This window comes from Megalops cyprinoides, chromosome 22 (genome assembly GCF_013368585.1).
Source record: "Megalops cyprinoides isolate fMegCyp1 chromosome 22, fMegCyp1.pri, whole genome shotgun sequence".
Taxonomy (NCBI): Eukaryota; Metazoa; Chordata; class Actinopteri; order Elopiformes; family Megalopidae; genus Megalops; species Megalops cyprinoides.
Genome location: NC_050604.1, coordinates 13,114,987 through 13,130,735, shown reverse-complemented (window position 1 = coordinate 13,130,735; position 15,749 = coordinate 13,114,987). Strand labels below are relative to the sequence as shown.

General features: G+C 40.8%; 1 protein-coding gene across 3 annotated transcripts; it reads left to right on the top strand.

Moving 5' to 3' along the window:
• Nucleotides 1-303: 303 nt before the first annotated feature.
• Nucleotides 304-11,277, top strand: pcdh10a (protocadherin 10a). Of its 3 annotated transcripts, none has more exons than XM_036517061.1 (5): nt 304-3,077; nt 4,083-4,141; nt 4,359-4,465; nt 9,108-9,407; nt 10,750-11,277. In XM_036517061.1, exons 1-5 carry the CDS (start codon nt 741-743, stop codon nt 10,767-10,769), a joined length of 2,823 nt encoding a protein of 940 aa, XP_036372954.1. In that variant the 5' UTR covers nt 304-740; the 3' UTR covers nt 10,770-11,277. The 3 variants fall into 3 exon arrangements, with proteins under 3 accessions (XP_036372954.1, XP_036372953.1, XP_036372951.1); XM_036517060.1 differs by having other exon boundaries at nt 304-3,242; nt 9,108-9,265; XM_036517058.1 differs by having other exon boundaries at nt 304-3,242.
• The last annotated feature ends 4,472 nt before the right edge of the window (nt 11,278-15,749 follow it).

Sequence of the window (15,749 nt, the reverse complement as noted above, 5' to 3'; positions counted from 1 at the left end):
ACAAAATCATTTACTGGCTGGCAGCTGGTGTTCTTTACACTCCGTTCACCTTTTCTTTTTGTATTATCTCGCATTGTCCAGTAGCTAATTCTTTCATCAGACTTGTAAATCAATTAATTTAGCCCTGCAAGGATACTGAACTGGTTCTTTTTAAGATCCGTGACGAGTCGTAGTTGGCGTTAAAATGCCCCAATCAAATGTAACCTCTGAGGGTGTCTGAGACTACCATTGGTTGGTGGGAGGAGAGCGCTGCGCAAAATAAGAAAAGCTGGGCACTTGGTGTTCTGAAGTCTACCAGAGGACATCACAGGGTCTGTAACTGGGACAGGGTGATTCAGTAGAGCGAAAGTAGTAAATTGCATTTGTACAAGGGTATTGATATTTAGAATTAATAAAGTGGACAGATATGTGTGAAATATTGGCTTGTTAGTAAACTAAAAAAAGTGTTTCTAGTATTTAACTGTGTTTTTGAAAATACGGGATATGTTCGGTCGATTCATTACCATGTTTTCTCTGACGCCAAAGCTTTCGGAACTCGGTATACCAAAATAACGGTTGAGGATCAAATGGCTAGAGTTGTCACAAGGAAAGTAGAATGGTTTTCGGTTGACAAGACAAAAAGGATGAGAGTCACTGTTTTGGGAAGCCTTACAGTTTTCGCCTTTCCACGGACAGAGGTGATGGGAAACTCCTAATCAAGTCTGAACGGAATAAAACTCAAGTGCACTTCTTATTTGGAGATGATTGTGTTATTTCTCCTGTTCTCGTGGATCGTGGATGGGGTGGTTTCCCAGCTACACTACTCTGTTCCGGAGGAACAGGACCATGGCACGTTTGTGGGGAATATCGCAGAGGATCTGGGCTTGGACATAACAAAACTTTCTTCGCGCAGATTCCAGACTGTGCCTAGCTCAAGGAATCCGTACTTGGAGGTGAATTTGGAAAACGGGGCGCTTTTCGTGAACGAGAAGATAGACAGGGAACAGATCTGCAAACAGAGTGCTACCTGTCTTCTGCACATGGAGGTGTTTTTGGAAAATCCACTAGAGCTTTTTCGCGTGGAAATTGAAATAATGGATATCAATGACAATCCCCCGAGCTTCCCCGAGACTGATATTACCATTGAAATTACTGAAAGTGCCACTCCTGGAACCCGCTTTCCAGTAGAGAGCGCATTCGACCCCGACGTTGGCACCAATGCGCTTCGCACCTACGAAATCACCACCAACAACTATTTTTTCCTCGATGTGCAAACGCAAGGGGATGGCAACAAATTTGCGGAGTTGGTGTTGGAAAAGCCCCTGGACAGGGAACAGCAAGCCGTGCACAGGTATGTACTGACAGCGGTAGATGGTGGTATGCCTCAGAGGACTGGAACGGCTCTGCTAGTGGTTAAAGTTCTCGATTCGAACGATAACGTCCCCGCCTTTGATCAGTCGGTGTACACTGTGAACCTGCCTGAAAATTCTCCGCCGGGAACCCTGGTCATCCAGTTAAACGCCACCGATATGGACGAGGGACAGAACGGCGAAATTGTATATTCTTTCAGCAGTCATAATTCCCAGAGAGTGAGGGAGTTATTTAATATTGACGCACGGACTGGGAGAATCGAAGTGATTGGGGAAGTCGACTATGAGGAGAGCAACACATATCAGCTCTACGTTCAAGCGAAAGATCTTGGACCTAACGCCGTCCCCGCTCACTGTAAAGTTCTGGTCAAACTGATAGATGTGAATGATAATACCCCGGAGATCAGTTTCAGCACCGTAACAGAATCGGTGAGTGAACAGGCAGCCCCTGGTACTGTAATCGCGCTGCTGAGCGTTACAGACAAGGATTCCGGAGAAAACGGCCAGACTCACTGCGAAATTGTTGGAGACGTACCTTTCAAGCTCAAATCGTCGTTCAAAAACTATTACACTATTGTTACAGATGGACTTCTGGACAGGGAAAATGCCGATTCATATACGATCACAGTAGTGGCAAAAGATAAGGGCATACCGTCCCTTGCCACAAGCAAGTCTATCAAAGTGCAAGTGTCAGATGAAAACGACAATGCCCCGAGGTTCATGCAGCCGATTTACGACGTGTATGTAACTGAAAATAATGTGCCAGGCGCTTATATTTACGCAGTGAGCGCTGTAGATCCTGATATCGGACAAAATGCCCATATTTCATACTCCATATTGGAGTGCGACATTCAGGGTATGTCTGTATTTACCTATGTATCAATCAATTCAGAAAACGGCTACCTTTATGCGTTGAGATCATTCGATTATGAACAACTAAAAGACTTCAGCTTTATGGTTCAAGCTAAGGATTCCGGTACCCCTGACTTATCCTCCAACGCCACCGTTAATGTGGTCATAGTGGATCAAAACGATAACGCCCCCTCAGTCATTGCCCCGCTTGGAAAAAACGGCACAGCAAAAGAACATTTGCCCCGGTCTGCGGAACCTGGGTACCTGGTAACGCGTATAGTGGCTATGGATGCAGATGACGGAGAGAACGCCCGCCTGTCGTACAGCATACTAAGAGGGAACGAGATGGGGATGTTTCGAATGGATTGGAGAACGGGTGAGCTAAGGACTGCCAGGAGGGTCTCGAGTAAAAGAGACCCACATCATCCGTATGACTTGTTGATTGAAGTGAGGGACCACGGACAGCCACCTCTCTCGTCCACAGCCAGCGTCGTCATAGTGCTTGTTGACAGCATAGTCGAAGGCCACAGTGGTGATCGAGGCTCCTCTAAAGCCAAGGAAAACTCCCTTGATTTGACTCTTATCCTCATAATCGCTCTGGGCTCGGTGTCCTTCATATTTCTCCTGGCGATGATCGTGCTTGCAGTCAGGTGTCAAAAGGACAAAAAGCTGAACATCTACACCTGCCTGGCCAGCGACTGTTGCCTCTGCTGCAGCTCGTGCTGTAGCAGGCAGGCGCGAGCCAGAAAGAAAAAGCTTAGCAAGTCAGATATAATGCTGGTGCAGAGCACTAATGTCACGAGCACTGCCCAAGTACCAGTTGAGGAGTCCGGGAGCTTCGGTTCCCACCATCAAAACCAGAACTATTGTTACCAGGTATGTCTCACTCCGGAATCTGCCAAAACCGATCTCATGTTCCTAAAGCCCTGTAGTCCCGCTAGGAGCACAGACACTGACCACAATCCCTGTGGCGCCATAGTGACAGGTTATACAGACCAGCAACCTGACATCATATCTAACGGCAGCATTTTATCAAACGAGGTAAGAATTCTTACATATGTATATATATGAAGTAATTTTTTAAAACATATATTATAGTAATACTATATATATATATATATATATATATATATATATATATATATATATATATAATCTTGTGACGTGCATACACGTTACTTGATGGACTGTTGAGGTGAAGCACTTACGTATGCATAGCCTGTATGTAGACAGGCTGGGATTTGCTTAAAGAGCAAATAGCAAATCACATGATACTACAAAAAATATTATCTAATATGTTTGTTTTCCGGATTAATGAGGTTTCGGTAGTTTTTGGGTTCATTAGTTTAAAGAAAATAAGCATGGTGAATCATTTTCGATTTACGCATATATTTATTCATTTATGTGCGGGCACCGGAGGAGAGTTATATATTCGAGTGTTTACTTGCCTTGAAACATGAAAACAGACAGCAGGAGAAATGAATTAAATAAAGACTGAAGTATGGGCAGGGACTGTTGCCACCCTGAATGTAAATTAAGTACGCCTTGCACGGTCCAGCAGAGTAACACGAGAACAAAGATTTGTCTGTACCAGTACTGTTTGCCCGGATCATGTGAGTCATTAGTCCTCTTTAACCCGCACTGTTTCTTTGGTTACCAAGAGCGCCATTAAATAATGCCATAAAAGTCTATAGACTGTAAAAGTCACTGACATAGCCAATCTATTTTATATTTTTACTTTGCTTAAGATGATCTGTAGCGTTTATATCCGTTCAGGTGAACGTATCAAGAAAGTAGTGAGGGTAATGTCTGAGCAGTGTTTGGATGCTGAAAACCTTGGTATGTAATTTCTCCCCACATAATGAGGTTTGTTTCTTTTAGACGAAACACCAGCGAGCAGAACTCAGTTACCTTGTTGATAGACCGCGGCGTGTTAACAGGTAAGGGTGTGCGGCTTCTTTTGCACCTAACTGGGGCGACGACGTCATGGAAAGCATTAAAAGTTCCAGCACTAGACTTAATGCCAGAAGAGAGCCATTTCAACTATATAATTTTGATGGGCTTTCGATGACAGGTTATGCATTTCTTACATGGTATGTGTTCCACAGATGTACGCAAATGTTATTCAATTTTTAAAGTGTGCCATTTTTTTTTCAGTTCTGCTTTCCAGGAAGCGGATATAGTGAGTTCTAAAGACAGTGGACACGGCGACAGTGAACAAGGCGACAGTGACCATGACGCCACCAATCGAGGGCATTCGTCTGGTGAGTGTCGGCCACCTAATTTATTGACTGTGTGCTAAGATGTGAACTGCAATTAGTTTTATGTTTCTTTATGAATTATTAACAGCGCTATTTTCTACCATAAATTTGTAGGCAGGTGTATTGGAGAAACGACCTAAGGGAAACTACACATTGTTGTTATATGAGTACAGGTTTTCTGATATCCATATATATACTCATTTGCCCCCTTACTTGCACTTGCTTTGTAAATCATTCTGTACGACCGTCTGCTAAATTAATCAATTCAAATGTGAATGTCACACTATGTCCCGCTCTCACCGGAGTGTGGTGCTGAAAGGATAGCAATTTCGTACACTCAGGGGCCTGGTTTAGCAATAAGCTAGAAATAAGAGTGCGTATGAAACCCATACGGTGTATTATTGCAGTGGACATACAGCTAAGTACGCCATGCGTCAGTTCAGGTCGCATTTCGTATTTATATAAGAAATAAGGCGGGCAAGCCGTAACATGTCGTACAAACAGTTAACATTTTGCCACTCCATCACTTAAGAAACAATCACAAGACCAGCATTTTAAAAAGGTTGAGGGAAGTTTTGCTGCTTACATATCTGTAGATACGTCAGGTGGTTTTGGCAAATACTTAGCGTTCCCCAGTAGGCTACTTGTATGGAAAACACGTTTCCAGCTATTAACACCCGTGCATGCCACGGTTAATTTAATGCCGCTGTTTATAAATATGCAGCCTTAATGAGGTCTGCCGAATTAGCCATTAGCGTTGCACTACTTGAAGGACGTGACAGTATTCGCTATTTACTCAAACAAACGCGCAAAATGGCGACGTTTTCTTCTCCATGCAGCGCGTTCATATATCTGTCAAAATTACGAATGACATTTATATATATATATATATATATATATATATATATATATATATATATATATATGTGTGTGTGTGTGTGTGTGTATATAGCCACTATGCAGCGTGAAATACGAACTACTATTAAGTAATTACCTATAGATACCTATAGATTTAAGTACTGAGAGCCATAAAGTACAGACAACCACAAACAGTGTGGTTAAAACTAAGTCCAGATTTTAATCTTGATTTCGGTTGTAATGGGATCTGCATAGAGGCTATATTATAGAGGCTACGGATATATTATGCCTTTAACTATGTTTCCCCTCCAATAAAGTTTTATTACTGATACTAGCAGGAATTGTAGCATTACTGCTATCACTATTACCATAACGTTTACTTTTCAACTTTTAACCAAAAGTGTACATATTTTAAATTAATTTCTCTAAAAAACCTTAAACTTGAAATGTAGATTTAGCAAAGCCAAGATGTTTCATGCCTAAATGATATATCAGTATAAATATACACCCATACAGGCAAATACAGACACACACACTGAGAGAGAGAGAGAAAGTGTTTTAATTGCCTTTGCGCCTCAGGCTAATAAAGATACAAGCTGTATTTACATGGCTCGGATGAGATTACACGAGGGCTGATGTATGCTAAGAAATTATACCCTGTTTAGATTGCTGCAGCCACCAACCCCCATATCAATAGCAAGGTTCTCTATTCTGTCATGTTTGGACAGCAGAGCAAAACAAGCAGCACTACGAAGCAGTGTTTCTGCAGGGAGGTGTAATCCTTCATTGTGACTGCAGTTCACGTTAGCACTCTGTAACAGCTCACTGATCAGTAATTCATTTTCAGACCTTTGCATACCAATTATCAAATGAAGGTTATTATTGCGACCTGGGTTTGTGACGTTCAGTTTTAGTTCCGAATTCCAAATGAAGATGCTCTTTACAGGAGGATGGGCCCGTGCCCAACACCCCACTCACACACCATACACACTCCTATCATTCTTTCTCCTCTCCGATAGGCCCCTTTACCTGTTCATATCAGGCTATGAGATTTTTAGGTGTCCTCAGTAGACTGAACGCGTTTGCTGAACAAAACAGTGTTTTCACCTGAATGGTTTAGCTGGTCCTTGCATTCGTGCATTCGTCCAGTCAAACAGCTCCCCAATGACAACAACAAAACAAGATGTTGCTCTGAGACCAAAACAGCACGGTTGGCTTAAATGGAAATTTTCTGGTCATAATTAAGGACAAAGCCCATCATGTTCAGACTGAGAAAAAGCCTCAGGGTTTCTCTGTCCTGCTCTTTCACTTTGGCATTTTGAAGACTGCATGTCTATTGCAGGTGGACATTGTAATTTGCTTCCATTTTGACCTGAAGTATTTGACTAAAAATCAACTATTTTCTATGAGTGTTCTAGATTTATTCATTGTTACTGTGTTACTTTTAACTATTCAGTATATGATGTATTCACATACATTGAACACATTATCAATTCAAAGAAATCTTAAACTACAGTAAAATCAAAGGCATTTATGAGATAGTGTCTGCTATCGCTGACAACTAAGACATGTATGTAGTAGCACACACACTGTATAAAATAGCTGTGTTATTCTTTTTACACAAGCTCTGCATTATTATTGTATTACATTATGCTACTGATGATGCACATTCCCAAAATGACATGGTTCAAAACCTGAATGCCAGGCAATTGGTTTGACCTACAGTGTGCTGTCATCATTAATACAATGGTTCAACCATTACCCTGCACTTCAGTCTGCAGCTTCCGGAGCATTAGTCAGTGTCATATGGTTGGGAGCCAAAGGAAATGGAGCGTGAGGCAAGACCTCACCTGGAAACCCGATGTGCGGTGTCGCTAATGAACTGTTGATTTTAATACCACTCCAGATTTCCTTTGAATATGAAAGTCTGCCCAGCAGTAGTCAGACATGTCATACAGACACACAGAGCTGTAACAGGTAACCAGACGATAGTGTGAGAGACAACACAGACAACAGATGTTTACAGTTTTAACCAGACAGTCAGAGCGAGTCAGAGATTAAGAGGCTTGTCTTTGCTGTAGGTGGCCATTTGAAATAAGAACTTGATCACAGGAAAGTGCTCAAACAATGTCCTCGTCAGCTTTCTCAAACATGTTAGGCTGTCTTTTAGCAAGCTACTTTTGAATATGAATTAAGGAATATAAGATTGTTAAAATGAGTTAAGAAAAAAAAAAACTTGCATATGCAAAAACATTCTGTGCAATCTGTTCCTTGGAGGGAAAGAAAATCAATATGGATACATTTTCTGTAATCCCATTTTGCTTCTGTATTTATATAATTGAAAATTAAGCATCTCAATTGAAATGTTTAACTCAGTTTAGCCAGTTCACATTCAGTAGCTCAATAACAATAATACTGTATGTTAATTTGTTGTGATTTTCTGTTGAATTATTTTTGATAGCATATTTCTTTGAATGAATGCTCACTGTAGCAGCAATAAAAGCTCAAAGGCAACAAAGCATTGCTATAATAGCATGTTATAGACAGTGTAATATCTGTTATTGATGTTTAGATTGTGACTGATTCATTCCATATGAAATAAATAAATAGATAAATAAACAAATCAGAATTGGGTGTACATATATGCTAAACTTGGTTTATTTGTTTCGTACAATAAAGGAAAGACTTGAAAGGCCCATCTGCAAATTTTGTATTGTGTAGTGTGGGTAGTCAGTAGATCAAGAAGTAGACCAACTCTTGCTATGTTTCTTTCCATGCAAAAGGCACAGTAAATGGCTAAGGATTCATATGCATGTGTGGATGTGCACGTGTGTGTTAGTGTGTGTGTGTGTGTGTGTGTGTAGGGAGACTTAAAATGGAACTTCTACAGTCATTGTAAATTTCTACATCGACATTGCAAATATAATAGTTTTGTCTTTGCCTATGGATATATTTGAAACACCAAATGGTATTCTACATATAAGAACCATTTTTGTTGTAGTTTATTAGACTGAATTGCACTGGAAGACAAAGAAATTGGAAATTTGGTAGTTTGCTTATTACACCATATTTTCGGCTCCTTTGTTGATTATTTATTTATTTACTTTCTTCTTTTTTGGAAACAATGTACCTCAGAATTTCCTCTTGATATATCTGTAATAAGGGGAGAAAAATGACCTTTTATCCTTTTCATCTGAAAACTTCCACGGAAGGATGGTGCAAGGTTTATCAGCGGGACAGATTCGTCTAACAAGCCCCTTTGATCTGCGGCAGTAAAGCTCCTGCCACAAGGAATTAGAGATTAGAGATGTGCCTCAACATTACTTTCTTTATGTCTCCTCTTCTGCTTTGATCAGGACATTTCAACATTCTCCATTACTGTCCTTGCATCTGAAACTCCAGACTCAATCTGTAGATGATTAGAGTTGCTAGAGGGCTTCATTATGCCGTTGCTTCAGAATTTCCATCATTCTAAGACAAGTAATTAACTTAAACAGTCAGCAATTATTCGCCGGGTTTACAGTTGTACTGTGTTTCAAACAATTATCACTTTGCACTGCCAGACTGCAGTTTATTAAAGAGGCTTGAACAGCACTTGCAAGGAAATCAAAGTGTAATGCAACCGGGGACACGTTGGTGAGAAAGCGTGTTAGCTTCCAAAAATGTGAAATGTGTAGAAGGCTTTCAAGTCCTCTCTTCAGTGTGAAAAGTAAATATAGATATCTTTAGATGTTGATCGTTGAAGCGTACTTGCTCATGTGTTTCCCTTTCTTGGATGTTGTTTTAGGTGCAGACCTTTTTTCAAATTGCACAGAAGAGTGCAAGGCCCTAGGGCACTCAGATCGATGCTGGATGCCCTCGTTTGTACCCTCCGATGGCCGACAGGCAGCAGATTATCGTAGCAATCTGCATGTCCCTGGAATGGACTCTGTGCCCGACACTGAGGTATTTGAAACCGAAGAGCAAACGGGCGATAGATCATTCTCCACCTTTGGCAAAGAGAAGTCACATCACGGCACCCTAGAGAGGAAAGAGTTTGATGCACTTCTGTCTAGCACACGTGCGCCTTACAAACCACCCTATTTGTGTGAGTATTTAGCAGTCAATTGTGATCTGATTCAATGCCACTAAAACCAAACAATGGCAGGAAGTGCCATTAAATTCTTTTCACTATCTTCAATTTTTCCAATTTCTTTCTAAAACTAATAATTCTACTAAAAAAAACTGCCTTGATAGTAACAAATGCTGTATCTGCTTTTCTCTTTATCTGCCTTCCAATTGCCAATGCTATCCATTGCTCCCTTCATTTGCGTTGAATGTTCTATAATGGCAATAGATTTAAATTGGCTGTAATATGTCTAGTAGGGATTAGGTTGCCCCTGTAAGTCTGTTGTGACTTGTCATTGATATGAAACCCTTCATTACAGTTTGTTCACCTTTAACCGCCTTTAGAACCTCCCTAGTGTGGGAAAACTGACTCTAACCACAATGCACTTTATCCTAAACATTGAGAAAGTAGTTAAAACAAGAGCGTGGCTGTGTTTTTGTTACATTTTTTTTTCTTTTCAACAATAGTCAAATTCATGGCCGTGTAAAAATGCTAAAAGGTAACACCTTAAAGTTATTACTCAAAGTTAAGGATGGTTCGCTGTGCAGTTATATTGAAAAGACACTTTTGATCTGTAGAGAACGAAACTCAAGAATTAATTTCAACCATCCATCATCTGTGATATATTTAAGAAACCACGGTTTTAATGGGAAAAAAAGTGAACCCCAACAAAGTATCAATCTCTGAAGCTCTTAGTGCTGTAAAAAGTGGCCATACAGTAGAGAACATGCTCTCACATTGGCCTGCATATCTTAACAAAATGCACCTGGCCTTTGATTTTTTATTACAAGGCCACTTTCTCACAGAATGTGGTCTCACAGAAGCTGATCATTAAGGAAGTTGAAATGAATCATTTTTAACAACTAGATAATCTTCACTGTCACCCCTAAACCACCCATGCAGTTGGCAAACATCCTGTTTCATATTTCCTTAGTCACGTTGAATGCACTATTGGGAGGTGTCAAGCAGCAAAGATGCAAGGAGAATCAGGCTTAATTTGTTTCCAGTTTGTAATCTAGTTATGTACAGCCAAGTTAAACAATTGCCCACCAATGTTGGCCTTGAGCATGCAATATCTATGCTAATGACATTCCCCAAAGGCAATAATGAAATGTTTCTACAAGATATTTGGCTCAATTAAAAGCATGGCATTTTTGGCATTTGTGCAGTTGGGATAAGTAATTATGGGAGCATATATTATTGTGCATGTTTAAATGTTTCCATGTGTATTCTTTTGTCCTGCAATTTCACCGTGACAAACAAATATTGGTTTCGTTTTCAAACAAACCTCATTTCATAAGTTTGTTCTCTGTGCTTTCAGCGAGGAAAAGGATTTGCTAGTTCATTTCGCGTGGACGTACCAGACACGGCATGACTTTGCACAAAACTCGACCGACAAAAAAAAAAAGCATCAAAACTTTCGACGTCATTATCTCGGTGATCCAGCTGTACCTTACTTTGTGGAAGTATTCTGCCTCAGAAGGACAGAATAGAAAGCAATGGCTGACTTGAGGACCTTAACGCTCTCAGCAGGCCTGAGAAATGAGCTGAAACTGAACTATAAAAGAAGAAGGAAAAAACTTAGGGGCGACACATCGCGCCTCTCTGATCTTTGTGTGCCTGTTTACAGCACTCTGTATATCTTCAAACGTCACTGAGCCCTTTAGATGTTTATACTCACACCAAGAAGCCAACTGTACAGGAAAAAAAAAATATTTGTGCATTATTAATGCAATATCTCGGTTTTAGCCTTGACTGTTTTCTATTATTTTATTTTTGTGTGGTCAGGTGTTCCCAAATCTATTCCGACTTTATAACTAAAATTGTGATCATGCTTTTTTTCACAGCATTGGCCTACAACCTAATCAGAGACATTCTGTGGTTTATATCATGTGTGCAAAGTGTTTACTGTACTATTTTAAAGCTTCTAACTGAATATAAATCTATATATAAATATATACATATAAATATACTTTTCTGAAAGTGTGGTATCCATTGGTTAGTTTCTTATCTGCAGTATAAGTTCATAAACTGACATTCAGTCCTACAAAAGACTTGTGACATTATCGGGGATACAAAATGAAAGGCCTTGTTTTCACTCTAAACAAGGTTTTTGTGGTTGTTTTTGTTTTTTTGCTTTTTTTTTTACTTTTTTGTTTTTTCACTTTTGAAAATTGAGAATTCAGATTTATGTCTATAAATGAAAGAAGGTAATAATTTAGATTTGAAATAATGGTAATTATGTGTTATTGTATAAAAATTGGCAATTAATAAATAAGGTAAATATTGAAGGTATCCATACACACACACACACACACACACACACACACACACACACACACAGACACACACACACACACACACATGCACAAATGTCGAGGTGATTAATAAACAGTTAAATGCATAACAGTTGTGGCCTCTGTGTGTGTGTGTGTGTGTGTATGTGTGTGTGTGTGTGTGTGTGTGGGTGGGGTTTGCCTGAACTTGCACATATTCACTTTTTTGTATAGAAGAATACATCCTGCAGTTATTTTTCAACACAATGTTTGTTAGAGTGATGTACCACTATCAGGCAGTGACAAATACCATCATTTTTAAAATGAATGATTTTACATAATTTATGTAAACATATAATTTACAGCTTGATCAATTACCTTTACTTAGAGAAGGTCAAAAGTTTTAGTACTCTAAAACCGAGGTAGCTTGTTAAAGAAATGATTGACTTTTATTATATAACCTAACAACAGTAATGTAAATGGCACCTATTAACAAAGAAATCAATTGTCATCCACACAACTTAACATTCTTATTTTTATATAAGCAACTAAAATGTTATTATTTAACCTCTCACAAATACATTGTTTTTCAGGATTAGCTCATCTGAGCGAAATGGTGTGTGTTATAACAAAGGGCAATGTTACTACATCAGTGGTAGGAAGACATTTTTTTTTCCCTGTAAGACATGGTAGCATGCATATGTGTGCCCATGAGTACATGTGGAGCAACATACTCTAAAGGACTCTATATAAACAAATTTTCCTTAGCTCCTTCAAATGTACCTATTTGTAGTCACAAGGTGGCTCGATGGCTGTCTTTCATTCAGACAAAGAGCTTGCTTAGTCAAGCTTACATTCTCTATTGAAGACAGCCATTAGTCTGTGTAACAATGTGGAAGGCTCTGTATGATGTGGTGAGGAGGAGTGTACATTACAGTACCATTCACCAACCAGCTGAACATCTCAGGGTTAAAGGGAACAGGATGTGGAGACCAATGACTGCATATGGGTTCTCAGCAGCAGGACTGGTGCCCTGAATAACACACTGGAGCAGAAGACGATTCAGCAGCTAGGAGCAAACAAACGATAAACAGATTCCCACGGACAGAAATGCCCTGGATCATAACACTCAGGAGAAGCGCGCACGCTGTGACTTAGAGAAAACCAGCAATGGACAGACTGATGTGGGTAATGAGAACCACCTGGGGTAGAACGGTCATGACACCGCCAGAGGGTACAGCTGCAGATATAACTAAGGTGACTCAAACTGGTACTGTCCAAGGCTCAGGGGAATGCTCAACTACAGCCAGACAGATTCAGATAAGCATATGCCCCTAAACTCCATCCTTAGAGGGCAGGGGGGCCGAGCGTGCTGGGCAACCGAAAGAAGAGGTGGTGGCTGGAGTCAGACAGCAGAATCCAGAAAACATGCTGCATACCTCTATCAAAGGGACACAGAGGCACAGCACTTGTGAGTTCACCAAACTCCTGGTTTGAATGCACAATCACCGAAGATGGGACGGGAAGGCCAAGCCGATCATATGCCAACTGGACCCCTGCCACAATCCAGTGGCACAGTCTGTTTTTTGAAAGAGGCTTACCCCGGGGCTCAGTCTCGCAACAGACGAAGAGCTGATCCGTTGCCCTGGTGCTTTGATGCGGTCCGTATAGGTATCGTGCACACAGACCGAGCACAGCAGGCTCATATGGCAAACCTTACTTGACATGAAGGAGAGGAGGATGAAATACGGACAAGACTGTGGATTGGTCCGTGTCAGAGGGAAGGCCATGCCTCTGGTGTGAAATAGTTGAGGTTCAACCTCAAGATCACCCCAGACCCATATGGTCAGACCCATATGGTCTGAACAGGCTTTGTGGACAGACAAGGCATGCGACTTGCCAACTCACTTAGCTGATGCAATTGCCGATAGGGAAGAGGTGTTCATTGACAACCATTAAAGCAGCCAGGTACAGTGCCTCAAGAGATGCATGAGAGGCAGCCAGCAATACCAAGTGTTGTGGGCCTGATATTAGGCAGAGAAGTATCACCCACTTTGAAACTGTCTGGGTAATTTTTATTCTCCAGACGACCAAGCCACTGTGGAGCACATACATAATGGAAATGAACCCTTTATGACAGCTTGACACTATGCAGCAAATCATGCATAAAACTCAGAGCCACATGCATGGAGAAACACAGGGGGTCCACCTGTCAGACATCACCACAAGTTACAAAGCTATATGAGCTGTTCTCACTGAGGGGGCTTTAGCACTTAATAGTGTCACCACTACTATGCCTTGCAATGCCAGTGCTGACAGTCCCTTTTTGGCAGAGCTCAGAGGTGGCGTTTCTCCCTGATGGAGTGAGGCATCTCTGCAGGACTGCTGGAATGTGGATGAATAGTAGAAGAGTATAAAGGAAGACTGGAAGCCTGCTGTGCCATTGTCTAACCCTTCACCAATGCACTGCCCTCAGCAGCACTAGGTGGAGATAACCCTATAGCCACAGATCCCAAGCCACTTTGAATAGAAGAGATTCCCTCCTGATGACACGGGTTGACATGGTCATAATGCTTGTCTTACGACTGTGTAGGCATATTCCACTCATCTACAGAGTCATCACAAGGGTCCGAAAAGGGTGAAATTGTCATTGATTTAAGCATGTTGACATGCAGAAGCAGGCATCTCTGAGGTTCATATTCAGTCCCCTTTGCAATTCAAAAAATCTTGAAGCATGAATTGCATATGTGCCGGTTCAGGGCTCTGAAACTTAACCCTCAGTTTGGGGTGAGAAAGTAACAGGAGGAAATCATACTCCCTGTCTTTCCTACAGAATGTACTTCACATTTCTGAAGAAACGGATGATATTTTTTCATAGTATCTTTAAACAAAAAGAACACTGCACTGTGAAACACAACATTAAACCTTTGGTGGAGTTAAGGGTAACACCAGCAATGGAGCTACTGTGAGGGAACCACACAGTCCCTCAGCGACTTGATGCCTTCCACCTTTAGGCCCTACAGGTAGATAATGTGTGCCAGATGAAGATGGAGAGAAGACTGTACTACTGGATTGAACTCCTGACCTACAGCAGAGTTAAGTGAGAGGGAGGGAGCAGAGAGGATTCAATCTGAACTGCCAGCCCAGGGTCCCATTGTCTTCCCTCAGCAGATGGGAATACAGTCTACTCTGCTGTTACTATAAGAAGATGGAGGCAGCCTCAGTTATGCACATTTAACTATTTTACTGGTTTGTCACCGACGGAGGGAGAGAGATGTACTGTGTACACTTGTTACTAAAGGGGCAGCTGGTAATGCGGAGAAGTAATGGCACACTACTGTAGACACTACGGAAGGAGCATAGACTCTCTGCAACCCTGAACAAGCCCATGTGGAAACAGTCTGGATAATTTCTTTGTGCTTAACATCACTAGTAAAAGCAGCCCAGTCCCTTGAATAGACTGTGGCATAGTATTAATTCAAAACTCCACTCACTAGATAGGTTGTCAAATTTTGGTCAAACATTGTAGCAAGTAAGATATAGAAGAGAACGCATGCAGGGGGAATTGGACTTGATTTGAACTGCCAGCTATCAGGCCTGTTGCTTACCAATTTATAGTAAATACAGCCCATGGCACAGAGGTCTGCTGTTAGCTAGAAGGAAAGCTAAATTAGTACTGTAAAAAAAAAAAAAAAGCTTAATAGGTTCCCTGACTGTAACAAAACGTAGCCTATTGAATAGCCTAGTGAAAACAAATTTGTTTGCTAGCTAATAAATATCTCCACAAAAACAGTTTTAAAGTACAGAGTGTAACACATACATACAAAAAAGACATTCTCTATATTTCAGTAAAAACTCTACCATTAAAATCACTACATTGCAGCAATACCTGGAAATGTTAATGTGCTCTCTCTCTCTGGACTCTTTTCCATCGCCCTGTCTATACATTTAGTAACTGTGAAATGGAAACTCTGTGAGGAAAAAGTATTACTTAATAGTATATCAACATTTTATTAACGTAGTGTACCACAACTACAAAAAGACA

Excerpts from the sequence above, each read along its gene's own strand:
- pcdh10a (XM_036517058.1), top strand. The coding sequence starts at position 741 with ATGATTGTGTTATTTCTCCTGTTCTCGTGGATCGTGGATGGGGTGGTT. Across the intron at positions 3,243-4,082 it reads GCAGCATTTTATCAAACGAG|ACGAAACACCAGCGAGCAGA; the intron begins GTAAGAATTCTT and ends TGTTTCTTTTAG. Across the intron at positions 4,466-9,107 it reads CAATCGAGGGCATTCGTCTG|GTGCAGACCTTTTTTCAAAT; the intron begins GTGAGTGTCGGC and ends ATGTTGTTTTAG.